At 59.1% G+C, this 27,957-nt stretch overlaps 1 protein-coding gene and 1 long non-coding RNA gene across 2 annotated transcripts; both read right to left on the minus strand.

Moving 5' to 3' along the window:
• Positions 1-1,967: 1,967 nt before the first annotated feature.
• On the minus strand, positions 1,968-22,568 carry LAPTM5 (lysosomal protein transmembrane 5). The gene is made up of 8 exons (XM_012757329.2): positions 22,388-22,568; positions 9,103-9,196; positions 8,314-8,390; positions 6,688-6,816; positions 5,884-6,006; positions 5,488-5,583; positions 4,655-4,747; positions 1,968-3,398 (listed from the first exon to the last, which is right to left on the minus strand). Exons 1-8 carry the CDS (start codon positions 22,472-22,474, stop codon positions 3,309-3,311), a joined length of 789 nt encoding a protein of 262 aa, XP_012612783.1. The 5' UTR covers positions 22,475-22,568; the 3' UTR covers positions 1,968-3,308.
• Positions 17,146-18,769, minus strand: LOC142862661 (uncharacterized). Its single transcript, XR_012913763.1, has 3 exons — positions 18,446-18,769; positions 18,053-18,253; positions 17,146-17,839 (listed from the first exon to the last, which is right to left on the minus strand). It is a non-coding gene; the product is annotated as an uncharacterized LOC142862661 (long non-coding RNA).
• Positions 22,569-27,957: the final 5,389 nt, after the last annotated feature.

Genomic DNA, 27,957 nt, shown 5'->3' on the forward strand with positions numbered 1-27,957 from the left:
TTTCCCCGCTCGGCAAGCCGGGTTTAATTTCACCGACTCCCCTTTCCCCCCAGGACAGTCGGCCGCCCTCACCGCCCGGCCTGGAGCAGGCCTCCTCCCTGGGGCGGCGCCTTTCCGGGCACGGAGCTCAAACAGTCCTTCTCAGCGCGTCCAGACTGCCCCCGCCTGTCAAAGGGCCCCTGTATGAGCCTCAAACGCGGCATTGATAGGGCCTCGGCGAGGGCTGGCCGGGCGATGAGGGCTCGCTTGGCTTGGCCGGCCACTCGGACGTCCCCAAACCCAGCTATTTCCTGTTCTTCAGGCGGGCCCTCCCAGCTGCCTGGCCGCGGGCACAATCCCCCCATACATCCCTGCGCGTTCCTCCGCCCGGGCGGGGGCGGGGCAAGGGGGACGGGCAGGGTAGTCTCATCAGCAAGTTCAGGGTCTTCTGGCCCTTAGGACACACAGCCATGCTCCTTTGGTCCCCTCTTGGTAGGATGCAAGGCTGGGGACAAGGCCGATCCCCCCACTCCCATGACCTCGGTCCCCAGTCCACACTCGGTGGGACTTCTCAGGGGGCCTCTTCTCATGGGTCTTCGTGGGGAGCAACAGCTCCCGTGGACTGGGGCCCCAGCCCCTCTCAACAGCCTCCACTTGGAGTAGGGAAACAACGGTGTTTGGTCTAACCTCTGAGTGCTGTGTGGCCTCAGGAAACTAACTTGATGTCTCTGGGCCACAATTCCCTCCTGTGAATGGGAGCTCGCTTTCCCTTTCTTTTAGAGTCACCCTTTATCAATTGCTTGGGGGTCTAACAAAGAGCAGATAAAATCCGTGGAGAAATCTGCCATCCCCAAGAAAAGCCGGCAGCACCGCTCAAACCCATCTCTCTCCCTGCTTCCCTGGTGACGACTTCACCAGCCTTCTTACAGGTCTCTGGATTTGGTCTCTCCCCTCCTAAAACCCAGACCTGACCCTGTAACTCCCTTTCCCCAAACTCTCCAAAGACACCTGTCCCAGGATTAGTCCACGCTCATTGGCATGGCCTTCAAGGCTCTACGAGGTCTTTTTTGGAATTGGTGGCAGATCCCAACCCAAACTGCCCCGGCTCGCTCCATTGACTTTACTCAGGCAAGCGTCAGCGGCTCAGCAACCTGGGGGGGGGGGGGGAGTAAGCCATGGAGAAAGAGAAAGAGAGTTATTAAAGAATTTGAGTCCTGGATCCAGCCATACCTGAAGCCAAAAATCCCTAGATTTTTTATTTATATGAGAGCCAAGAAATATCACGACCACCTTTTATTTTATGATAAACTTGGTTCACTAAGGTTTCTGTTACTTGCAGCCATCTCCTTCCACAAATGGCCTTGCTCACTGAGGTTAGCCAGGGTGAGCACATCTGACCAGCTTCCTCTGCCCCACCCACCACCTGCAGCCACGGGGAGCCACTTCTCGCAGCTCCTCCCCGACCGCCCTGGAGCCCTTGCACATCCTGCCCCTTAGGCCTAGAACCTCCTTCCCACCACTTTGCTTACTGCTGCCTCCTACTTCAGACTCAGCTTGGTGACACCTCCCTCAAGAAGCCTTCTCTGGCCCCAGGCCCAGTCTGAGGTCCCTGGACTTTCCCCATTGTGATGTTGGCCATGGGCCATTATAACTGTTTATGGATCTGTCCCCTCCCCAGGACTGCAAGTAACTGGAGGCATGTGGGACCCATGAGGTCATCCCTAGTGCCCAGGGCAGGACCCGGCTGTCAGTGGGGACTCTCCGAGTGGGTGTAGCTCACACCTGACTTACGAGGCATCAGGGCACTTAATCATGGACTGTGACTCACGATCTGAGTCACACTCACGAGCTGGGCCCGGCCCACGGGAGCTTCTGGACAGAACCAGCAGGTGTGTGTGTGCAAGCCTGCGTGCTGGGGGCGGTGGGTGCAGAGGCCGGGCCCTGGCCCTCCTCCCACGCCGCATCTCAGGAAACACAACCGCCAGAGAGAAGCTTGTTGCTGCTTTATTGAAACACAAAGCAATGCACAAAGGGGTGTCAGTGCAGAGTCTCCTGCACAGCCTCTCCCTCTGTGCCCCCCACGGACCCCAGACGCCGGCCTCCACAGCCCTGTCCCCGCTTCTGGGTCAGCTCCCTCGGGAGCCCGGCCACAGGGAAGCAGGCAGTAGGGGCTGCTGGGGCCAAACCCTTGTGACCGCCACCACCACCACGGCCCGTCGCGGGGTCTGCGCCCACAGGGGGTTGCCTGTTGCCTGTTTTGTGACCTCTGGGTTTAGTCCAGCAGACGGGCGTGCCTGACTGCAGGGGTGAACTTCTGCTTGGTCACAAGCTCTGTGCAGAGCTGACTCCCCTATGACTGACTTGACGGCAATCGGTGGCCTGGCCTGCGGCATGGACTGACAACTGGTTAGTAAGGTGACGGGGACGGAGGTGACCTCACAGCGCCCACGGCTATGTGACCACAGAGGGACTGGATCGGCAAGCACTTGACTGCGGGCGGTGGCAATCCGCAGCCAGACGGTCGTGTGTGTGAAGGGACTGTTCTGTGACAGAAACTCCTGTCACTTCCTGCAGCTGATTGTTGAATGACAGTTCGACAACCGTTTAACTGAATGTTCGTTTGCGTTAATAATTACACAGCCACACAGAGGAGCCAAATTGACCAGAGTGGGCAGCCAGTTGTGGGGTTAATTTGAATTAAATTATTTGGGAGCTAACTTGATTGTTTAATTGAATTGTATCACTATTCTATGTGTTACTATTCTAAATGACTTATGGTTGGCGAATTGATAATTGCTTAAGCAAGCTATTTGAAGAGATTGATTATAAATGTGTGTGTGTGTGTGTGTGTGTGTGTGTGTGTGTGTGTGTGTGTGTATGTATATTTAGGAGCTGGCTCTTTGATGATAACGAAATCGCTGTGTGAGCTGTTACAAACCAGTGCAATGGACCAAATTACTTTACTGAACTGACAAGTGAGTTTTTGGCTTGTCAGTTTCTTGGTGGAATTGATCGAGTTGATAGTTGTTTAAGAAACTCACCAAATTTAGAATGACCAATCATCTAAACGAGTGTTGGAGCTGATCGAAGTAGTCCAAGCATTTGTGGACTGAGTTTTGAGAGCCCCGAGAAGTGGTTCAGCCCCAGAGGGCTGGCCCAGTTGCGAGCACCTCACGGGCCCTGCAGGGGAGCCGGCCAGCAAGGGAGACACAGCAGATTGTCCTGAAGTCAGCCAGGGGTCCGCCCAGGCCACAGAGGCCACCGAAGCAAAGAAGCGGATTACGAAGCAGCTCCGCCCCTCCCAGCACCAGGGCTGGGGCCTGGCGAGGTCACACCTCTGAGTATGGGGGCGGCGGTGGGCCCCCCTCTGGCGCCTTGGATGGCAGAGAGAGAGCTTCCTCGTAGGACGGCAGGACCACCTGAGAGAGACAGAGATGAGGCCTGAGTGTCGGCAAGAAGACCTGCGATTCCAACCTGGGGTCCAGGGACCGAAACCCCTACGTCTGGCGAAATGATGATGATGGTAATGACTAGCATGTCTCGGTACTTGCTGCGTGCTAGACATCGCCTGCCTGAGACAGGTGCAGGATCTGTTCCTGTAGGGCACATGCTTGCCTTTGCCCATTCAGCACCTCAAGGTCCCCTTGCTTTGACAACAGTGCACCATTCTCCTTGGGAAAACGTGCTCAGTTCATGTGCCTTCAGAAAAACTGGTCCCATCCCTCAGATCCAGGGGGTAGACAGGTCATGGGGCTTGGCCACCCAAAGTAGAATTCCATCCCCCTGGCTATACTCATTGGTTTAGGGATAATAAGCATGTGACCCAAGTTGGTCCAATGAGACATAATCCTGGGACTTTCTTTTCCTGCTGGGGTTACTGAGAAGGTGTGATGTCAGTCCATGGGGTTTGGCAGCCCTTTTGCCATCAGGAGGAAAGGGCTGTCTGAAAACAGAGCTGGCACAGAGGAAAGCAGAGTGAAGAGATAACAGAATGAGATCACATCCTGATGCCAGGACTCAACCAGACCTGAGACAGACCTACATCAGACATTGAAGCTCTGTGAGTTAATAAATTCCTTTTGTTATTTAAGTCAGATTGAGTTGGGTTTCTGCCACTGGCAACCAAAACTGTCCTGCTTGATACAGTCCCACTTTACAGATGAAGAAAGTGAACCACCAATAATTTAAACAAGTTGCACTGTTCCCATCACTTCTCCGATCAGTTGCTCCTAAGTGCACCCTCTCTGCCTGGAGAGAGAGCCTCCTCCCCCTTCCCAGCTATCTCAGATCCATTGACTCTCCAAGATTAAGCCAAGTGTCACCTCCTCCAGGAAGCCCTCCCTGGGCCCCCAGATGAGGCCAGGTACTTCCTCTGTGCTCACTGTCCCTGTGCATCACAACCGTGTGTCTGTGTCTGGGTTCTGTCTGGACTGTACACTCCCCTAACCTCATATCCCCAGGACTGGCTATGAGATTAACAGTGAGTGAGCGGCAGTCAATACCGAGTGAACGAATGGAATCTAGACTATCAGAGCCGAAAGGGAGATCACCGTTCTTCTGTTCCAGCCCTCATCTTACAAGTGGAGAAACTGAGGCCCGGAGAGGGAGCGGACTTGACCCACATGGCACAGGGAGTGAGGGGCAGAGCTGGGATCCGAGCCTAGGTCAAGCTCACCTTGTCCAGCATCTTGGAGTCGCTCTTGTCCTCGACCGAGTTCATGTGCTTTATGAACCTGTAGCATCTCCACACGCACTTGAACATGTAGACCTGGAGAGAGGCCCCGGTCAGGCTGTGCCTGCCGACCCCTTCCCACCGCCCCACCGGGCCTGGGACAGGTGCCAGCAGGAGCCACAGCTCGCTCCACAGGGCAGCTCCCAGCGGCGGCCAGTGTCCCTGACTTGCTACAATGGCAGGAAGTTCACTCCGATGGCTGTGCCACCACAAACACACTCCAGTGTGCCACCGTCTCTCAGGCCTGGGACCGGATGATGGACCCTATCCTCTGGGCCTGACCGCCCCAGAGACGAAGGCCACTCCCCTCCCTCCTTCTCATTACCAAACCTCCATTAATATGACCGCAGATCCCACCTACATTTTGCTGCCTGAATCACATGACACCGTAACGTGGGTAAAGCAAGACTCATCACCCCCCTTTCACAGGTGAGACCCGAGGCCCGCAGAGAAGCGACCTGCTGAAGATCAGCCACACGGCTGGCGAGCGTGTGGCTGGGACCCAAACCCAGGTCAGTCTGAAGCTGACTGCAGAGAGCAGCCTCCCTCGTCAGGCCCTGACACCGGGACGAGGGTGGTCTCGAAGGCCCACGCCCTCCGCCGGGCTGTCCCGAGGGTTCTGAGTCAAGTGGAGGAGCCGGCCGGGCAGGCTGGAGGAAGGCGCTAACGGCAGGGCAGGGCGGCGAAGGACACACATCCCTGCTTTCCAACTGGCTGGGGTGGGTGGGTCTAGGCCACGGCACGGCCTCCGCCGCCCCTGGGCGGGGGCCTCTCACCTTCAGGATGAGGACGGTGATGAAGGCGATGGAAAAGATGATCATCATCTTGACAAACTGGCTATGCGTCACGTTGTCTTGGCTGGGGAGGTAGTTCTGCAACGGAGGGGGCCACGTCAGCACCGCTGGCCGTAAGGGGCTCTAACAGCACCTCGTGCCCAGGAATAGCAAGCCCACTCCGCACACGCGTGGGAGCTCAGCATGCACACCAGCGACCTTGGTCAGCGGCCACGACAGCCTTAGGAAGCAGGTGCTACCATCAGCCGCATCTGATACGTGGGCAAACCAAGGGCAGCAGACGTGGCCACTGCCGCCTTCCAGACCCCCTGCCCAGGCTGGTGCACCCACCCCCAGCCCACGGCCATGCCGGGGTGTGGGCCCCGGCCCCGGACTCACCATGTGGTTCATGGCCTTGAAGTTGAGATAGGTGGGCACTTCCATGTAGGAGCTGCAGAGGGTCAGGATGCTCAGGCAGAAGTCCACCAGCTGCAGGGTCATCAGTGGGACCTTGGAGGGGCCCTTCGGAGGAAAAGGAGAGGAGGAAGGGTAAAGACCAGCAATGAAAGGCCCAGTTCCCATGGGGCACGCAGCAGGTCCCTCTCGGCTAGAGACCTCAGTGCCTCTGTGGTCCCTGTGCACAGAGAGGGCAGGTGCTGGGTGTCACCAGCCAGGGCTGGTGGCCGGGCTGGGACTAGAACCAGGGTCTCCTGACTCCGGGGCCAAGGCGCTTCCACAGCACGGCACCTCGGTCTCTTCAAGGACAGTAGTCAGGGGACATGTGAAAAGCAACTTTTGGGGGACGGCATCCTTGATTGGCAGCAGCCTCAGCCATGGGGTGCTTGTCGCTGGCGGGAACCATCTTTCTCTTCCTTTCTTCCACTTGGCTCCAAGGCGGGAGCAGACTGGGGCTGGGGACTGAAAGGAAACGTGCCCTCTCCGTGTGTCAATGCCGCGGGGCTGGCATCCGCTGGGCGCTGAGCTCTGTATACATTTTCCTCCCTTAATCCTCCTAAGACGTGCCGACGAGACAGGACTGCAGATGCATGTCACAGAGGAAACACTTGGGCGACGTGGAGGAGCTCCAGGACTTGCTCAGGGACAGCAGCTAGGAAGGGGGCTCCCACCCCACCAGCCTGAGCGCAGGCCCGGGTCTGGCCCCCTCCCGCCTCCCCGGCCAGGGAGGGACAGGGCGGCACTCACAGGGCGGCTGCGGGAGGCCAGCTTGAGGTAGGCGGGCAGCTCGATGTAGGAGCCCAGCAGGGTGAGCAGGCACAGCAGGAAGTCCATGATTTGCAGCGACAGGAAGGGCAGCAGGTACTTCTCCCGGTTCTGGAAGGCAGGCCCAGCACTGCCAGGGCATCCTCGCACCCCGCCGCCCCGCCGCCCCGCCCCGCCGGTGTCCCCATGCATCCCCTTCCACCCGCTCCTGGCCTAGCGGAGGCCGCCCCACGCGGAGCCCCACGCCCCCTCTGAGTGACCCTCTGGGGACAGGGAGAGGGTAAGACCCAGGCCCCGCGTGAGAAAGCCTTGGTGTCGCAGGAGTCGGAGGGGAACCGTCCCCACCTAGAGGGGCTCCCAGAGCAGGACCTGACCCAACTCGCTCCCAAGAACCCAACAAGGAAGGGCTTTGTGTCCACGCCACAGGGGACCAGGGAGGGCTTCCTGGAGCGGGGACACCGGGCGAGACCCGGGGAGGTGATCAGGAGTGAGCAGAGGCGGGCGGCGGGACAGAGCCTGCCCTGCGTGCACAGTGGGACCTTCCCCCGGCTGCCGCTCGCCGGGCTAAGTCATGGTGAGAGGCTCTAGGGGCCGAGGCCGAAGTCCCTCTCCTTCACTGGAGAGCAGGTGACCGTGGCGACCAGGACACACGCACACACACCCACCATCGGGCAGAAGCACAGAGGCTGTGGTTTGGTGGCTCGTGTGGTGGTCTGAAGTCACCCGGGAGGAGCACCCAGACTGACTCAGAGTCCGGGGAACCTGCTCCGGGTTCCCCGCTGGAGCATCTGGGCTTCTACACGCGCCTGCACACGAAAACTGCAGCGGGCTCCGAGGGCGTGCGTGCCAGCCAGGGGAGTGGAGGGCGGCACTTCAGGCGGGCGGGGACATTCCAAACCCGCACCAAGTCACTGTCCCACCCTGCTGGCCCTGTAAGTGCCAGGACGCTGTCCGCACAGGAAGGACCCTCTTTCTGGGGCCTGCTCAGGGCTCGTGGGGAGGCCCTGGCTTCCTGCTCTCGGGGCCAGGGCAGGCAGCTTCCTTGCGCAGGAGGTTGGGCCACAGCCTGTCTCGACACCGCCCCCCCCCGCCCGGCTTGGCCTCAGGCCTAGGAGCCCCTCAGTGGTCGCACTGGACTGTCTCTGTCTCGCCGAGGGTCTGCCTTCCCCGGCCAGACAGGAGCTGCCCAGGCGGTGTCCCTCGGCACTGGGGTCCCTCGGCGCTGGGGTCCCTCAGCGCTGGGTGTGCCTGCGCTCTGACTGGCTGGGGCCTCCTTGCTGATCAAGACCCCGTGCCTTCTCCCCTCTCCCACACCTGAAACAACACTTCCTCTTCTCCCTACCACGGTTCCCTGCCTCCCTCTGCAGTTTGAAACGCTGCGGGTCATCAGCCAGCCCTCGCCAACGTGCCAGCCATCAGCGCCCCCACACATGGCCCCGTGATGGCCACATTTTAACAGGGAACTGAGGCTGCCTGCCCAGGGAGTCCGGGGGAAACGAGGCTCTCTCTCCCCAAGGTAAGCGTGAAGGCGTCTGCGTGCAGATGGGGCTCCCTCCCTCCCCGCGCCGCCCACCCGCGGGGGTGGCAGGGAGGGTGACCCGGCCCCACCTTGACCACGCCGAGCAGCAGGCTCAGGCTGATGACGAAGAGCATGATGATGAGCAGGAAGCTGGAGACCAGGTCGGCTGAAAGGCAAGGGGAGCCGTGAGGGGCCCAGAGGTGCCCGGGGACCCCCAGCCGGGCTCCCAGGACCACACTTTGGGAACCACGGCGGTGGGGACACGAGCATGGACAAGCAAGCCAGGCCCTGCCCTCGTGCAGCCCTCAGTCTAGAGGGGACACAGAGACAGTGGACCGCACATTTCAGGTAACACGGATGACTTAACAGGGCGCCATCGGGCTCTACTGTAGCCAGGTGAGGCCAGGGAAGGCGTCCCCGAGGAGTCAGCCACCAGCGGTGGGGGAGGGTGTTCCAGGCAGGGCCCAGGACAGGCACGGGCGTGGTGGGGCAGTGTGGCCAAAGCAAGGTGTGTGATGGGAAGTCCACACAGCAGGGAGATGCGGACAGAGGTCAGCAGTGGCTGGATCTCATGGTGAGGGGTTTTCATTTGACTCCAGGGTGACAGGCTTAAGCAGAACACTGGACTGTCACCTTTACAAGCCAGTTGAGTCTGCAAAGCGCTACCGTCTGCTCTCACCACCTGGAGACGTGGGCAGGGCCAGGTGGGATGTTCCCACTTGCAGATGAAACATCTGAGGCTCCAAGGAAGAGACTTGCCAGAGGTCGACCAGCAGGGAAGCGGCAGATGCAAACCCCAGCCCAGCTACCCCTGGCCAGGGCCCTCCCCCTCCTCCCCCTCCTCCCCCCACAACCCCATTGGCGTCCCCTGGACCTACCCATCTTGAGGTAGCCCATCTTGGAGAACTTGCAAGAGGTCTTGCCGTGGGCCACCTCCACCGAGTGCTCGATGAACAACAGGACGCTCATGATCTGGGGACAGAACAGAGTGTCAGTCACCAGGCCTGCAAAGCTCCACCCCCAGTTCCCAGCCCCCTCCCACCCATGGTGTGCAGCCGGGGGCCATGGGGTGGGGGTCCTAGAGCAGTGGGGGTGCCGGGGCAGGAGGCTGTGCGCCGGGCAGGAGAGTGGCCTTTACGGACAGCCAGCTCAGGCACATAAGCCTGGGTACTCCTCCTGCAGTCGAGGGACCTTGGGCACAACACTGACTCCTCTGTGCTTTGGTTTCCCCGTCTGCAAAATGGGGATGGTACTAGTAGCTCCGCTTGGAGGCCACTGTGCGGGGTAACGGGACTGTCCCAGGAGAGCACGCAGAGCCACGCCCGGCTCTCAGTGAGTGGCACCTGCTCCTGTGGACAGTCAGGCTATGGAAGAGTGAGAGCCGAGGCACCTCCTCTGCACCCCCAGTTATAACGACGGGCTCTGGGCATCGCAGAGCTTCGGGTTCTTAGAACTGTCAGCACAGGCTGGGAGAGCCCAGGAGAGCATCTGACCCCTGAATTCCGGAGTTCCCTGTCCACCCCGTCCCCCAGCCCCTCGATTTCCCCGTCTTCAAAATGGGGATAACGATATCTGCCTCCTAGGGCTGTGGTGGGGCCAGATGGTGTGATTTACTTAAAGTACCTGGCAGATAGTAAGCGCTCTGTCTGTGCAAGCTGTTAATATTATTATCGCCACTGGCCCCACCGGACTGCAGGCTCCAGGCAGGGAAAGCCTGTGTCTCTCTTGTTCAACTGCTCTAGTTCTTCTATTTGTTGAATGAATGAATGAATGAATGAATGAATGAATGAATGAACCCGGCACCTTCAGGGGACCTTTGCTAATTATGATGGAGAAGGAGCATGTGACAGGCCTAAGTGTCGAGGTGGCCCCAGCAACAATTAAAGTCCAGCCACCAAACTGCAGTTCGAAAGGAACTTGGAGTCACCTTGTCCATGCTCTCCCACCATCCAGTGCGGGAATCCTGTGCCACAGCCTCTACTTAAATGCCTCCAGCCATGGGACCTCACAGCCTCCTGCGTGTCCATGTCCTTGCTGCAGGCCCTCCACCCCTCCCCCAACACACACTTCCCCAGGTACCGTCTGTCCACACTGAGAACAAGACTGTCCCCTCCCTTGTAGTGGGTGCCCTACCTCTATTAATATGGCCTAAGCTTACACTGGCTTTCTAGGCAGCCCTGCACTGATAACTCATGCTCAGCTGACAGGCAACCAGACTCCCACCATCTGTTTCCCGCTTGCTGACTCTGTGGGTTTTTTAAGTTCAGACACAAGTCTCAACTTGCCCTCCCGCCAGGTTACATCACGTTTAGGGGTGGAGACAGTCGGAAGACTGGTGCGGAGCTAGGCCCTGGAGTCAGATGGAGATGGATTTGAGGTGACCTTGCACAAGTCAGTGCACCTCTCTGAGTTTTCATGTAGCAGCCACTCAATTTAGTGAGGACTAAGTTGCACGGTATTTGCAAAGCTCCGAGCTCGGGGCTGGCAGGGGGCGCTTAGCAAACAGAATCCGCTTATGTCTGGGGAGGGCTTCCACGGAGCATTGGAGCAGGCTGCTCTAGCTGCCCTCTCCCTAGCGCAGAGTGAACCCAAAAGGCTCGGTCTCACCGGGAAGGCTGAGAGCAGCCCGGGGAGGCAGGTGCGGTGGGGGGAGGCAGGTGCGGTGGGGGGAGGCAGGTGCGGTGGGGGGAGGCAGGTGCGGTGGGGCTGCCTGCAGCCACAGGAAACCCCTGCCCCAGGAGAGCTGCTTCCTCAGCCCTGAAGGCCAGAGCCGCAGCTCCTCTCTTTAGGGCTCCGCCTCAAAAGAGGGAAAGAGAAAGCGGAGGTAGATGACAGCTCAGTCCAAGACAGAACTGGCTGTCCTGTGAGGTGGTGAGTTCTCCATCCCTGGGGTTTTGTGGCAGATCTCAATGAGTCACAGCTGGGCTTAGAAAGGGCACGTGAACATCTACCAGGTATGGCACGAGAAGGCTTTTAAAATCCCAAGAATCCAGGATGATATGAGATTTGGAACAAAGCTCAGATCCAGGCAATCCAAACTCCCAGTTGCTAGAAGGGGCCTCCATCTACTTGTTTTGTAAATTCCCTCTGCTTATTTTATAAGCTCAGAGATGTTAGTTGGCTTGCCCAAGAACACACAGCAAGTTGGGGACAGATGGAAACCAGAGTCCAAGTCTCCCAGTGCTGTCCTGGTGCCTTCCCATTCCCTGTGCTCCAAAATACCTCAGAGCCCCACCAGCCTGAACCCCAGAGGGCTCAAATATTTTGACCATGCACCAATGTCACTAAAACCCTTTGAACACACTCCACTATATTTCTTTATTTAGATTTTATGCATGTGCTAGTGTCCTAGTTTATCACGAACATCATAAAACATACTCCCCAAAAAAGGTCCAGAAATTAGCAAAGGATAAAATCGAAAAATTTAGAAATTCTAACATTGTCATCCTGAGGTCACCTTGGACATTACCCCACTTTGCAGACCCCTGCTAACCCACGACTCACCAGCCCCAGCTCCCTGATTCTGGGCCTATGCATTTCTCACTGCCCTGCCCCATGCACAATCCTGCCATTAGCATCCCCTCCAGCCACCCCTTCCAAACAGCTGGGGACCCCAGGAAGGGGAAGACAGGGGCACTGGCACAGCCCAACTCCTTGCCAGGTGATCCTCCCCACAACCTGGCAAAAGGGCTATTTTTAATACCTTCACCCCATTTCCCAGATGAAGAAAGTGAGGCTCAGAGAGGTCCTGTGCCTTGCCCATGGCCTCCCAGCTGGTCATCTGTAGGTCCAGGATTCAAAACCTAGCCAAGTCCCTCCACCACCTGCCCAGCATCTCCCGGCCTCCTGGACCTGTCTGAGGCCTGTCCCCTCTCCCACACCCACGTGGGTGCCTCCCTCAGAGGGGTCAGAGGCACCCCATTTCCTCTCCCCTCCCCCAGCAGGAGCACCGAGCAGCAACAGGCACCAGAGTGTTGCTACTTTTGCAAAAACCACCTGCACTTAAAAACCAGGCTCACCCTGCCCCATCTCTCCTTCTCAACAACCCTTTGGCAGGGAGAGGAGACATTGCTTTGTCCCCATTTGCCAGACGACAGCCCTGAGGCTCATAGAAGGCAGGGACCAGCCCAAGGTCATGGAGTGAGGCAACCTCAGAGCCTGACTGGACCCTGTTGGGGCCCCAAGCTTCCACAGAAGGTACCAGAAGATGCCGGGCCCTGACCCAGGAGAAAGGGAATAGGCTCAGCTCCCAGAACCCAAGTGGCTCCCTAGGACACGGGATGGAGAGGAACCCATATTTATCGGGTACCTGCTGTGTGCTCAGACCTGTACACAAGCTTGCATGGCAATGTCCCCAAACCCTGCAACATCCCCCCATTTTACAGTTGAGGAGACAGAGGCTGAAAGAGGAGAGCTCACATGTCCTGTGTCATGTGTCTCAGCTGGGCAGTGAGCCCTGCTGCCTCTGCTCCCAGGGCCCGGGCTCCCCTCAGGGCTAGGCTGGCTGCCCAGGGACTCGGCTCCTGACCTCTCCAGCCATCCACCCCCCGCCCCCAGCAGCCACACCCCAGACGCCCAGCACTCAGGAGACAACAGCTGGGGCACCGGAGGCCTCACTGCTGCGTGGCCCTGGCCAGGTCCTGGCTTCTCCCTGGCCTCAGTTTCCCCCTCTGGTCAATGAGGAGAGTTACCCCCATTTGCACTCGGGGCCATGGGGAGGGCTGAACGCTGGAGGGTCAGGGGAGCGGAACCGCTACACACTATAGGATTAGGATGTCACACCCAGGCTTCCCAGGGTCTCCTGGCCCAGCCGCCCCAGGGCCTGCCCCTACCCCCAGAAGGCCTCACTGCCCCACCCAAGTCCTAACTGAGAGCCGCTGGAAATTCCCGGGAATCACCTGGCTGACCTACAGCGTCCGCTGGGAGAGGCCCGGCAACTCCGAGAGTCTAGATTTCCAGGCCCCCAGCCCTGACCTTCCCCTCGGGCCCCTGGTTTCCGCCTGGACACAGCGCTGTCCTCTCCCTGCGCTCTGAGAGCCCGGCCGGCCACGACAGGCACAGGGCTTGTCTCCTGCCACGATGCCCGGACAGGCAGACCCGCTCGCTCACCTGTCCCTCCGTGCAGCGTCTTCCCCCCACCCAGCCCCGTTCTTAGTGCTGCACTGCTGAGGCCGTGAAGTTAGGGCTGGGGGAGCCGTGGTCTGATTCGGGGCCCCACCGAGCTCTGTGCCCCTGAGCAAGCCACTAGCCTCTCTGGGCCTCGGCTCCTCGTCTGAGGAAGGGGCGACCGCTGGACCTGCCTCCCTTTCCTTTCCTGGTGTCTCTGAGGAGCAACCCCCAGCTTGAGCTAAGAGAAGGGGCCGGGGTCGTAGGACGGGGAGGTGGGGGAAGGTGGGGCAGTGGGGGCAATGTTGATACGGCCGGCGATCACCGCGGCGAGGGTGCCAAGGCGGACTGTCATGGAGGAGGCGCTGCTCAGGAGGGACTGCAACAGGGACCACGCTGAGTGGGCGTGGCTGTCGTGACGTTGCTGGAGTTGGCCGGGTGGTGACAGTGAGGCCCACGGGGTGGTGACGACAGCGGACACGGCAGGGGTGCTGGCGAGGGAGGCGGCGCCAGCGGGCACGCCGGGAGGCGGGGGTTGACTGCCAGGGTCCTGCAGTGGAGATGCCGCTGCTGACGGTGATGACAGATGGGGGAGATGACGGTGGGGGCGTCCTGAAAGGATGGTGACACCAGATCCCCCGATTCTGGGGGTTTGAGGCCAGATCCCTCTGCAGGGGAGTGGCCCCACTCTGTCCCCCTCCTGGAGGCTCAGACCCCATCCCAGAAGCAGGCAGGGAGAGACCCACGCTCCACGAGTTTCGGGGTGAAAGTCACAGGAAGGACGCAGCCGGCAGTGAGCACCCCACTCTCCGCCACACGGTGCATGGACACCTCCCTGTCCGTCCCATAAGTCGTAAGTCGCTTCCCCTAACAAACAGCCAGCAGGCCACTGTTATTGTTGTTACCACCCCCATCCCTGAAGCTCAGCCCCTCAACCTCACCGGCCCCCCTGTTTTCCCTGGGGTCCCCGGGTGGTCTGCAAGGAGGATGGCAGAGGGACTCAGATGCGTCAGTGCCAGAGGAAGCTCCCCTCCCCCACCCCGTGCTTCCAGCCACAGCTTATCAGGGGCGCTGGCGGGGGCCAGGCCTCCCAGAGCACTATCTCCCCAGCCACCTCTCCAGCCAGCCCAGATACCACCGGGTGCCCCCACCCCAGGGCCACACACCCAGGCCCCCGCGCCCCCCCACCTCCACCTCCCAGAGCCTGGCTCCTCTCTCTTCTCTCTGTGCCCCATCCCCTCCCCCACCTCTGCAGCTCTGCATGATGAGCTGTTCCCCCCCTCCACTGGGCTCTGGTGCTCACAGACCTGGGGAGAGCCCAGTGCAGACAGCCAGCCCTGCGTGACCCTGGCCTGGCCACTTTACTTCTCTGTGCCTTGGTTTCCTCTTCTACAGGAGAGAAGAACCCACCACCCGGCAGCGTGGTTGTGAGAACTAAACGAGGGAACGTACGTCCACCGCCGGAGCTGGCGGCTGAGAAAGACTGAGCCGCAGAGGCGCTTGCGTGGACCCCAGACGAGGGGCCCAGGGCCGCGGCCGCTCTGTCTGTAATGGCCCCCAGGTGGAAACAGCCCAGTCGCCCTCCCACAGGAAAACGGGCGAATACACGGGGCGGGGTCGTACGACGATGATGAGCTCTACAGCAATGGAAAAACTGAGCTCACTGCCCACAGCCACACGCGCACAGCTCACAAGCCTGCTGTTGGGAGAGATGCCGCACGCCACAGAACACATGCTACAGAATTCGCCTCTGTGTGGTTCTAGAGCTACGCGTACCCAAGGACCCACACGCGTGGGGGAAGTCCGTGGGGGAGGGAGCGACAGGGAGGGTCCAGGGCCTCTGGGTGCTGGTCCTGCCTGATTCCTGGGTCTGGTGGAGGCTGCACGGCTGTGTTCACTTGGCACGAGTCCATCGAGATGTTTGCTCGTGACACCCACACGCGTCTATAGGTCCGTCATTCACCAATCAATAAAAGGTCCACAAAAACAAGGTGAAATAGAGATGCTGGCACCTACTGGATGCCAGGCGGGATCGCAAAGATGAATCAGGTCCAGCCAAGCCCTGGATGGACGTCCAGGACGGGGGACAGGACACACAGGGACCCAGCACGCAGGGCTCCGGGAAGCTCCAGGAGCTCAGGGTCCAACGGTGGCTCAAGGCAGGCTTCTCAGAGGAGTGGGTCTCAACGCTTTCAGCCGCAGGGCGGCGGGAAGGGTGCCACAGGCGGAGCAAACGGCATGAGCAAAGGCCAGCGCGGGCGAGACACACTCGGGAAACTGCAGGATGCTCCTCTCCGGGAGCCTCGGGGTGGGGCCACCCGCGTGCCCAGCGCGCAGTAGGCTCCAGTCAAGGCAGCAGTTGGCCGGGAGAACAGGGGTGGGGACTTGGGGGCGGAGGAGCTGGGAGAGCACTCCAGGGAAGGGACAGCTCCTGCCCTGGCCCGGGAAGCACAGGGGGTTCAGATCGCTTGGTGAGACGTCGCCGCAGCACAGGAAGTGTGAGGACTGGGGCACCAGCAGCTGGCTCCAGCCCGGGGCCTCCTCAGAGCTCCCCCCACCTCCTACCCCCACCCCTCCTCACCCACTCCCCAGCAAGGCCCAGCCGCTGCCCTTCCAGGCCTGCCCCCAGGAGAGAAGACAGGGAAGCAGGGCTCTGCCTGAAGGAACAGGGCGCTGAGGGTGACATTCCTGCCCAGTGACTCCAGACAGCAGAGACGTCCCGGCCGGAGAGTGTCCCATCAACTGTGCCTTCATGGGCCGCCGTCTGGGGGCTCAGAGCTGGCCTCCCACCTCCACCAGGGCCCCGACACGCTCCACTTCCTGAATATCCGGGAAGCACCCTGCACGCCCCAGCCATTCCCCAAGCCATCACTTCCCTGCTTATCTTCAGAGCAAAAACCCACAACAATAAATTGTATTACTAATTATTACTGTGCATTAATCAGGCGCCAGGTCCTCCTCTGAACACTTAGGTACAGTCAGACCTCCGCACCTGCGGGTCCTGCGTCCACGCATTTCCCCGGTGATCCGAGGACACAGACCCTGTGGATACCAAGGGCCGCCTGTGCACAATCTCCTGTCAACCTCGTCTTGGGCTGAGACAGGCTCTGTTGTCACCCCGCTCTTCCCCCATTTTGCAGCTGAGACTGAAATCGAGTCTTTCCACGTGGGCTGTGTTTCCAAGAACAAGACTCAGGGCTTTACAGTTGACCCCCCCATCACTGCCAGGAAGCCCTGCTCCCCCGCCTCAGGCGCTTGTCCTCTGTCCACCATTGCAAAGTCGCTGAGCCTCCCTGAGCCTCAGTTTCCTCTTCTGTAAAATGGAAGTCCTAGTGGCAGCTGCCCCTTGTCAGGTGCTCACAAATGGGGTTTTTTGTCCCCCACTTGACCGGGGAGGAAACTGAGGCTGGAGGAGGGGCGCCTTGCCCTGGGCAGCCTCTGAGCAGGGCGAGGCTGTGCAGCTCTGGGCCCCACCTCCTGTCTCACCGGGGTTCTGCGCCCCCCTCCGCAGGCAGGCTGGGGTCCCCTGGGAGACCAGTGCAGGCGTTGCAGCGAGCTCGGCTCGAAGTCCTGGTTCCAGGCTGCTGCTCCAGGCTCAAAATAAAAGCCTCACTTCCTGGGGGCTCAGGGTCAGGCGGTGGTGGAGAAGCCCCAGCCCCCCACCGTTTACAAGCCAGAGGGTGGGGCTCGCACCCCAGAGAGGAAGAGAACAACTCAGTTCTGACGGGCCCCAGCCAAGACCCTGAGCGGGGCCACGACTCCCACCCTATCCCCGCTGGCCTCCCCACCCCTCCAGGAAGGGCACAGGCTGCTGCGGTGGCAGCGAACAGGGGCTCTGTGTCCAGCCCCGGGGGCATCAGGCATGAAGGTGACAAGTTCTAACAGATTCGAACAGGGGTTTTCCCCCCTGGCAGTTGGGAACTATTTTTAGGCCCTAACAGATGAGCCTTCCAGAGGGGAGGGGGCCCTGTGTTCTGCTGCCTCATCCCACCCCAGCACTCGAAGGCCAGCCCCCAACACTCCCAGGGCCACATAAGCTCAACACCTCTACACGGACCACTGGCTCCATTGAACAGATGAGAAAACTGAGGCCCAGACAGCAAAGGCACATGCCAGCTTGAGGTCACATTGCCAGCGGGTCATGGAGATGGGCCTGTGTTCTTCTCAATCACAAATCACTGCCCCCAAAGTGCAACAGAGAAAGGAGCCCCAGGAGTTCCGAAGAGGACAAATCAGGAGGGCTTCCTGGAGAAGGAAGCTTCCCATGAGCTGGACCATGTACAAGAAATGGGTTGTGAAAGGCTGGGTGAAGTGAAGTCCTCCCGGACAGACATCCCCAGCCGTGGGCCGGGTGAGGAACTCATCTGTCCGCTCCCTGGCTCCTTCCCCGCCCCTGAGTGTGGGCAGTGGAGGCCTGGAGCAAGTCAGGGGCCCTGCTGGACCCCTGTTTCCTCATCTGCAGAGCGAGTGGATGGGCCAAGCAGGGATCCATCCTTTTAGCTACGTAGCCTGAAAGAAGCAGGGACTTGGGCCAGTCTCACACCCGGGGACCCCTCCGCCCTCCTGCCCGTTCACACCCCATGGCTGTCCCTCTCACCCAGCGCCCCCAGCCCCTAGCATCTCCAAAGCCCCACGGGGTCCGCCCCACCTCCAAGCCTCCCCTCATGCTGCTCCCGCCACCCAGCCCGATCTCCCAACGTGCCCGGGCAGAGTCCTGCTCACCCTGGGACTCGGCCTCCTCCAAGAAGCCTTTCCTGCCTCCCAACCTCCGCCCCAAGGCAGGGGTGAGGCCACTCCTCTGTGCCTCCATAACAGCCAGCCGGGTTATCCCTCGTCACTGTCACGTTGCTCCTTGGCAGACGGGAGCCCCTGGACCTCGCCCTGGCCTGGGGCCAGGCACTGAAGTCGCAGCTGAGAGCTTGTCTGCATTCAGGTGAGGGCAACAGAGACCCCTTCTTTCAATAACAGAGCTGCTTCACTCCCCCCAGTGCACGTGAGCAGCAAAGTGAAGCAGCAGCGACTGTGGCCCAAAGCACACAATAAAGCCCCCTGAGTCCCTGCTGATAGAAATAAATAAACGCGTATTTATATAACAAATGGGGAGAACAGACAAACCTGTGAGGCGCTCCAAACAGTTTATGTCACTACTCTGTCCTCGCGGAGGTGGAGCAGCTGCCCACTCGCTTTTGGGCCTCGCATGGTGGCTTCCTTCCAAAGAGTGCGGGGCGGTGGGGACGGGGACAGCAACCTTCCAAGGCAGACACCCCAGCTGTGCTCAAGGTCCCTGGCAGCAGTGACAAGTCACGTGGCCAGTACAGTCCCCTGATCCGGTGTGCTGAGAGTGGCCCTTCCCCTCTGCGGTCTTCCTCCCAAAAGCACGTTAGCCCCGTCTAATCACGAGAAAGCCACCCACAGTCCCAGCTGAGGGGTATTCGACAGAATGCCTGACTAGCACTCCTCAAAACTGTCAAGGTCACTGCAACCAAGGAAATCTCAGAAACTGTCCCAGCGGAGAGCAACCTGAGGAAGCAACCTGAGGAAGCTCGGGCGGCTTCCTGGAGCAGAAAAGGGGGAGCAGGAGACGGCTGAGGACACACGGACGAAGCTGGTGAATGGCGGCGTGTCATGCTCAGTCACTGGCTGTGGCAAAGGTGCCATCCCAGCGCAAGGTGCTGACAACAGGGGACCAGGCACCGGGTACACAGGAGTCTCTAAACCACGTTCACAATTTTCCTGTAACCTAACACTGTGCTCAGGACATGCTCATTCTGCCAAACATGGAAAATGCAGACAAGTAGGGGGACTAGAGCTTCTGCAGCCCTGTAGCCCAGAAGACACCCGCTATGCGTGTCACCCCCGTTCCTCCCCGCCTGGTTTTGCCGGATGTGTTTCTCGTGGTGGAATTCCAGGCAGCTTGGGGAGTAGAGGTCAAGGAGGGAGATATTTCTGGGAGAAAGTGTCTTCTGGGGGTCCCCACCGCCTGCCATTGACTGTAGGTTGACAAGCCAGGACCCAAGAAAGTGAAGAAAGTTCTCTGGCGTCCTTATGTGCACGCAGGTTTGAGTGACCAGAGAGTCCGCTAGACAAACCCAGCGAAACAGAGAGGAAGCCCCCACCCCAGCCAGAAGCTGAGGACCCAGCTCCCCCAACTGGGCACGAAAGGGTCCTCCCAAAATAACGCCCCCAAGGTGGAGTGTGATTTGATAAAGCGTGATGCTGTCTCAGGACAGCAAGAGCCCCGATTTAACCCTCCCCAGGGGGGCCAAGTCCACAAATAGCTCCCGATGTACACAGTCGTCACCCATGGCTGGCTCCAGATGACAACCAGCATGGGCTATTGGCACATCTGGACCACAGCTTCTCTTTTTCCATCCAGATGTTCGAGGTCCTGCCGGCACACCTGCTACCCGACCGATGGGCGACAGGAAAGCCCCCAGACACTGCCCTTTCTGGGAAGGAGAGAGGACCCTCGCCGAGGGGGCAGGAAGACAATCCCCACCCCTAGGCATCAACTGAGGACCGAGCCCAGAGACAGCTGCCTGGGCCGGGCGTTCGGCTTCCAGGCTGTCCTGCTCTTCTCACACCTTCTCCCGGTCTACAACGCCCCGTGGTGGCCCGTGACTCCCATGATAGGAGTGGCTCTCCGGGAGCAACGTGCCCCCAGCTAGAGGCGCTTTGGGTAGCACCACTCGCAGGGCGCGGGGGGTGCTACTGGCATCCAGTGGGCAGAGGCCAGGGACGCTGCTAAACGTCCACAGTGCACAGGTCAGTCCCCGTGACAAAGAATTATCCAGCCCAAGATATCAATGGTGTGCTATAGGGAAGGGCCAAATTCTTAGCTTGTCACTCCAAGCCCTTCTCACCCTCCTGTCCCCAACCTCCAGGTTGGTCTCTGTAGTATCCCTGCACAAGCCGCAAACACACCTCTGTACTCATCTGTCTCTCTTCTCCCTCCATACTGCCCACAGCCAAACTGCACCTCCGGCCAATGGCACCACCTACGAGAAGTCTTCCCTGATCACTCGGGGCCGCACGCTCTCCGGCTCTGTGGGCAGGGGCTGGTTATCACGTGACCACTTACAGGTGAGGCCCTCAGAAGGCGCGAGCCGGCAGCAGCTCAAGAGCCACACAGCCCAGGTTTGCGGAGCAGCCTCCGGGCCAGGCAGCCTGCACAGCACCGGGTCACTGCCCGCCCCTCTGCCCCCAGGCAGTCACTCGCAGGACCCGTCTGGAGCCTTGGAGGCATCAGAGTTTGAGAGCTCTGAGCCCATCCACATCCCCTTACCCCTGACTTTATAAAGGGGAAACTGAGGTACAGAGAGAGGCTTGTCCAAGCCCACACAGCCAGTCGGTGGCAGAGCTGCGGTAAGGGCCCGGGGTGCCTCTGCGTACGTCCTTCCAAGACGTTTGCACGGTCTCAGAGCTCGAGGGCCCTAAAGCAGGGGTCCTCAGGCTTTTTAAACAGGGGGCCAGTTCACTGACGCTCAGACCGTTGGAGGGCCAGACTACAGCTTAAAAAAACTATGAACAAATTCCTGTGCACACTGCACATATCTTATTTTGAAGTAAGAAAACAGACGGGCAAAACACCCACATGAGGCCCGCGGGCTGTAGTTTGAGGACGCCTGCCCTAAAGACTGGGAGCAAGGACAGCCAAGGGGTTATTAGCCTCTCTCGGCTCTTGCATGGGCAGGATCCGGGCAGGACAACCTGTGAGCTTCTCCCAGGACCAGAGTCCTGGCATCGGACAGCTTGACCCCAGTGTGCCGGCAGCAGGTGCCGTGTCTGACGCACAACTAGTAGCAGAGCACTCGCCTGCCCCACAAGGCACTGACCTGCGTGCTTTGTGGATCTTAACTCCCTTATCCTCGAGAAAACCCAATCAGAGAGGCATTATTATTCTCATCCCTGGTTTTTTAGATGAGGAAAACAGGGCTCAGAGAGGTTAAGTAAGTTGCCCAAAGCTGCACAGCTAGGAAGCGGGGAAGCCAGGATTTGCACGCAGCAGTCTGGATCGGGGGCTGTGTGCTAACCACCGGGCCGGGCGCCACCCCTCCAAAGGCTACACTCTTGCCGCAGCCCTGCCCACCCTGCCTGCACAGGAAGCAGCTGCAGCCAGGCCTGAGCCGTTTGCAGCAGCCCACTGCAGCGAGTGGGTACCGGCTAGCTTTGAGGAAGCCTTTCCAGGCTCACAACAGAACTGTTAACCACAGGCCCTGAGTCACCCTAGGAGGAAGTCGCCTGGGTCTGGGGGAGCTGGGGTTGGGCCAGGGGTTGGGCAGTGGGGGTGAGTCTAGACAGGACAGAACGGGGACCTTGACCTTCAGGCTCCCCAGACAGGGGAGGCTTGGGCCCGGGGCTCTGACCTGCCCAGAGCCACACTGTGAGTTAGCGGGAGACACAGGCTTCCTGGGCCGTGCCCACCAGCTCCCAGACAGAAACTGCTGGGGCCGTTGTCCCGAGCCAGGCCGGGCAAGTCGCCCTCCTCGCCAGTGCAGCGCCAGGTCTTCTCTGGCGGGGAGAAGGCGGTGCTTGCACTGAGCTCTGAGCCAAGAGGGCCGGGCTCCTGCCTCCCCTCTGGAAGCACAAAGAAGAGGTTCCACTTCTCGCCCCCTCGGGAGGCCCCAGCCCCGTCCAGGCCCAGGGGAGAATCGGGGCTGAGTCTGTGGCCGACCTCACTCCTGGCAAGAGTCCCTGCCGATCTCCCGAGACGCCCACTCCCGGCACTTCCTCGTCTGCTGCTGGTCTGCACAGACAACCTCGTGTCTGCGGCTGTGTCCCATCTCACAGGGGCAGAGACTGAGCCTCCCCGAGAACGTCGCTCCGTTAGCGCAGAAGGAGCACTCCGCTCCCGATACTTGCTCTGGGGCGCTGCAGAGCCCCTCCCCCTATGTGACACAGGGGGAAACTGAGGCCCGGAGCAGGAAAGGGATTTGTCAAGGGTCCCACAGAGAGGTGGTAAGCAGCAGTCCTTCGGTCCCAGGGGCTCAGCAGACCAGGGGCCACCCACACACGCACGCAGGCACGCACGCAGCCCGGGCCTGCCTGCACACTCACCACATGGTAGACGGCCAGGGCAGTGGTGGCAATGCGCACGTTGAAGCAGCAGCAGGTCTGGCGGATGGCGGCCGCGTGGGGGGCCATGGTGCTGCTGTCCCCTCCTCTGAGGCACTGAGGGTGAAGAGCCTAGAGCCTGGAGCAGATCAGAAAAGGGGAAGCTGCCAGCTGCCCTCCTCACTTCCTTCCTGCCCCCTAGACAGGCAGGGGCACCCTCGTCACAGCTGGGCGGGGCCCTGGGGGCGCGGGGGAAGGGCCCAGCCTGCTCAGAGAGCCCCAGGAGGGGCTCCCTCCTGCCACTCCCAGAGGGGCCTGCTGGAGAGCTCAGGCCCTCACACCATCAGCACCTGCCCCGCCAGGGCTCAGGCTGCCGGTTTCACACACCTTGATTACTGGATGTGAACCACTACCCCTGGGAGCCGGGACCTCGACCAAGTCCATTTCCAGACGAGGAAACAGAGGTCCAGAGAGGTCGAGGCACTTGCCCCAAATCACACAGTAGTTAGTGCTGCTGGCAGGATTCAAACCCAGATGGTCTGGCTGCAAGAACAGCTATTGTCTAGTGAGCAGTTCCCACATGTGCTAGCAGGTGCCTCAATTGACTCCTCTCATCCTCACCTCCACCCTTTGAGGCAGGTACTATTACTGTCCCCATTTGACAGGCAAAGAAACTGAGGCACAGAGTGGGAAATGATTTCTCCAAGGTCACACAGCCAGTCAATGAAGGACAGGGCATTTGAATGGAGGCTGGTTCTACCAGTCGCCCCCAGAGCTGCCGTTTCTCCTCTAACCTCCCCGTCCCCAGTCTCAGGAAGCATCATGTCCTTCCCGAGCTCTGAAGAGGCGTGCAGGGCTCCAAACCAGGCCAGGAGAATAATGACTAAGCAAGCCCGTCAACCACGTGCCAGGCCCTGGGTGGGGCACAACTGATACCCTCAGTCAAACCTCCCCCTCCATTGTGGGCCCTGATACTCACACAAAATCAGAGATTTTTTTCCTCCTCACTCTTGGGAAAAGCTGGAATTAATAAGCCACAACTATTAAGCAAGCTACCCTGGGATCTATACTCCCTTCTCAGATGATAAACTAACTATTAAATATATTGCAAGAAAGGAAGGGACTATAAAGCACCTGCAAAATTCCTGGAAGAAACCCAGCTTTGTCCGAAGCTGAGAGCCCTTGCAATGCCAAGCTTCTAACCAACAGCAGACAGGACCTGCCACAAAGCCCCGCCCTCCTTGGAGATCTGTGTTAGGATTGGACACTGCTGCAGCCCATCATTTCCACCCCTGGAGGGATTATAAAAAGTCTCTAAGCTCCTGCCCCTTAGCAGGAGTTGCTCTATTGGACTCACGAAACTTGGCTTCCAGATTTGATTCAACCTTTCTTTGTTCGCCAATGAGACCAAGGGGACTCTGCCAGCTTGGGGCTCCGGAGGGGGCTCAGCCAATCCCTTCCCCACTTCATTTTCAAGCCTGTTTCTTTTCCTCCTTAGGCCTTGCTTTGACCTGACATCACAGAAAGGTGACATGGTGCAGCGAGTAAAACTTGAGCTCCACAGGCTCATGGCCTGGGTTCAAATCCTGGCACTTTCTGGCTGCGTAGCCAGAGCAACGAGAGGAGCCCTGCCTTGTCTGAGATCAGCAAGGCCAGAGCAGGGGGACTGCAGCTTAGAAAAGCAGGAGCTGCAGAAGACTGAGCCCATGCCGGGGAATCCACACTGGATTGTGCTGGAAACCACTTGAAGCTTTCCTATCGTACTAAGTCACGGCCATTGATAACATTATGATCGGGCGGAACCAGAGCAGGTGTGGAGCCAATTTCCAAAGAGAGGGATGAAATGCACTGATGGTGTGTGGGATAAGTTTTCATGGTCTATGGATGAACATTTTTTATGTTTATAGTAATAAATTCATTTTAATGTGCATTATAAAAACATACATAACTAGGCCATGAATTGGGTGATTTTACATTTATAGGAGTAATATAGTCTCATTTTAAAACAGATGCATTTAAATTGAAAAGCAGTAAGTCTATTTAAAGAAAATACTAAGGAAGGCACAGCCTGGTGGCTTCCTAGGAAGCACGGGGTGTGGCAGCCAGCCCTGGAGGCGGAGTGGGCGGCGTTGCTTTGGGAACCCTGGGGCCCGGGAAGTCCCAGCTCCCACCTAGCATCTGTGTGGTCTCAGACAAGGCACTTGATCTCTCTGGGCTGTTGTTTCCACCTCTGCAAAATAGGGGAGCAGAAGTCTGCCCTGTGGGGCTGCGGTAAAGGTGAAATGAGGTCACGTGGGTGCATCTGTTTGTTTCCTCCCTTCCAGCCCCTCCCTGCTCCTGCACCTCACCCACACTCCACCTGCTGGGAGGAGGCAGAGCCGGGCTTGGGACCCTGGTCTGTCTGATCCTGAATGCGGGGCTGATCACAAGGGCCAGCCCCTTCACGGGCACGTGGCGTCCCCCTGGGCACTGTCTCCTCCCCAAAGCACCGGAGCTCTGATGGAGGCATTTGTCCCTCACCGGGTCACCAGCCTCCAGCGCCTGCTGGTCCCTTGGCAGGGCCTTCCTGAGGAGGGTTCTCATCCCCATCAAACTTCCTGAGGGGGGAAGGGCTGCTTCCCAAAGGCAGAAGCTTTAGGCCAAGGCCACTGTGGTAGGCAGAATAACCACTCCCCCCCGAGAAAACATACCCACGTCCTAATCCCTGGAACCTGTGCATACGTTACCTTATGCAGCAAAGGGACTTTACAGGTGTGATGGAATTAAGGATTTTGAGATGGGGATTATCCGGGTGGGCCCAATGTAATCAAAACAGTCCCGTAAGTGACAGACGGAGGCAAGAACAGCAAAGTCAGAGAGAGACTGGAAGAAGCCGCACCACTAGTTTTGAAGATAGAGGAAGGGGCCATGAGCCAGCGAATGCAGGCAGCTTCTAGAAACTGGAAAAGGCAAGGGAACAAATTTTCCTCTAGAGGCTCCAAAAGGAACGCAGCCCTGCCAACACCTTGATTTCAGCCCAGCGAGACCCATTTCGGACTTCTGGCCTCCAGAACTGCAAGAGACTAAATTTGTGTTGTTTTAAGCCACAGGTACAGCCAATACAGCTACCGTACTCACAGGGGGGCCTGCCCCCCCCCGCCACGGACCCCAAGCACACTCCTCGGGGACTGCAGCCCCATCCACGCCAGGACAGCCCTCGACTTCCTCGATTTGTGACCCTGGACAAGCCGTGAACTTCTCTGAAGTTCCTCCTGCACGAAGCGGGGACAATGACAACACCCCCTCCTTGTCTGGGAGAAGTAAGTAAAAAAACGCACGTGCAGGTGGAAACGACACACCGGCCTGCTTCCGTTCTGCTCTTTCCCATCTCCGGAGCACGCTTCACGCCCTCCCTGCCGGCTGCTGCGACCCTTGAACGCTTCTCCAAGTTGACCCGGAGCTCATCGAGATAAGGAGGAGGAAATGTCCCAGCTTCCGGACATTTCCCAGCTTCCGCAGCCAAAGCGGGGCAGCCACGAATCTGCTTGGAAAACTGCCCTCGTAAATGTGACTTCTGACAACGCGGCCTTCTAAGGATCCCTGACTTCAGAGATGATTCCCGTATCCTGGCAAGTCATCTCTAATTCTGGAAAAGTCTGCAATTCTGGTTGCCTGTCCTGTCTAATAACATGTTGCCATAGTATATTAATATTTAAACAGACGTCTCTGTTTCCTCAAAGGCAGAATTACTCGTGAGCGTCTTTGTTAAGTCAGAAGGACATTACTGGAACTTCCCTCTTCGCCCACATGCCTGGAGGTAAAAATAAAACCCACAGTTCTGCCAGGTTTCATATTCAAACAAAGAGTTTGGGAGTCTCGTGTCCTTTTCCATTAACCCAGAAAAAGCACTTAGGAGGGTCTGGGTGGTGGAAAGGGCTCCGCAGCAGGAGCTGTTTCGACCGTGGTTGTTACTGTGCGTATTTCCGTAGTTAGCTCAGCCTCCCTCCTCTAAGCCTGCCCCAGCCCCGCAGGGAGAGGAGGCAGCAGGGAGGTGTTGATCCATCTGCTCCTGGCAGGCCCAGGGGGCCGTGTCTGCTGCAGGACACACAGCTGGCCCGCAGCGGAACCGGAACACGGGTCCTGCTCGGGGACAGCTGCTGGAAGCAGGTGACAGCCAAGGGTAGCTCCAGGGGTCTGTCCCCCGAGGGCTTCCTGGGGGCCCTCTGCAGCTCGCCCAGGCTGGAGGTCAGTTTCCTGCCAGACCTGCGGTCTGAATTCCTACCTGGCTGCCCTCCTCGCCTCACTGCTGCTTTCGAGGTTTGGGGTTGGGACCTGCAGGGCCAAGGCCAAAGCCCTGAAAATATGAGAAGCGACACAGCACCCCTCCCATCTCCTGTCCCCCAACCCGGCCTGCCCACCAGGGCCTGGGGCCTGCACGTGCGACCACAGGTCCCTCCCCTCCTCCCCTGCTCTGTGGAGGGCCAGCCTGGCAAGGCCAGGCCCACAGGCCTGGGGACTGGGGACAGCCGGGCCCTCCCATGACCAGTCAGTCCGTCCAGTGGGCAGGCAGGGAGGCTGTCTGTCGAGGTCCCTGGCTGCACCCCGGGGCACAGTGACACCATACACTAGTCTGTGGATGCTGCCCCAGGCTCTCCTGCTGCCCAGGGCCCCGAATTTTGGACTGTGGGTGCACCAGTGCTGTCCACGGGGGCAGAGCACGGGTGCCCCTCCCGGCTCCCATCCGCCAGCCTCTGCCTCACTGTGGCTATAGGGTGGGGACTGTCACACTGTGTCTGGGGTTGCTGCAAGCACTGGAGGGTGATCCCTGGAAAGGTCGGTCAGTCTCTGCAGTGGGCCCTCCTCCCAACTGTCACCCCACCTTCGTGAAAGAGCCTCAGCGATCCAGGCCCCCTAAGACGTCGGCGACCGAAACAGCACACCTGCCACTAACACCGCAGCGAGAATTACCTCATTAGGGTATTTCCCCCAGACAGGGGGTTTTTATTTCAAAAAATAAAACAACCACCACCACCAAACAAAAAAGTGATAGGCCCTGCTGAGGGCCAAGTCTGGGGCCAGGCCCTAGGAGACATTAAAAAAAAACCAAGGCAGAGAACTACTATTTATGATTTCATCAATGTGCTAAGAAACCTGCAGTTTTCCTGATTTAAAAGGGACAGACTTCATAAACACATGCCTTCTATCCATTGTCCTAACTCCCTTCGTCCTGTGGGAAATGCAGGTGCAATGCCTGGAGGAACAGCAGCCATTTGGGGAGCACGAGGACAAAAGCCTTATCCTAAGGCCACTGGAGGAGAAGACAGGAAGAGCCCAGGTCTCCGAGGCATCATGCGGCCCCATGCAGTGCTGAACCTCCTTCCTCTGGACGGCTCCGTGAGAGGCGGAGAAACCCTGCCAGGCCCTGCCTCCAGCGGTTCCGCAAGGGGCTTGCTGGAGGCGTTCAGGACACACCAGCGTACAGGCCAGACACGGCCCTGCTCTCACAGGGGGCCTGCTGGCGGCAGAGGCAGGACACAGGACGCACATGCACAAGACCATCCCGGCCAGTGCTAGCTCTCTGTCGCTCGGCTCCC

This window comes from Microcebus murinus, chromosome 2, assembly GCF_040939455.1.
Source record: "Microcebus murinus isolate Inina chromosome 2, M.murinus_Inina_mat1.0, whole genome shotgun sequence".
NCBI lineage: Eukaryota > Metazoa > Chordata > Mammalia > Primates > Cheirogaleidae > Microcebus > Microcebus murinus.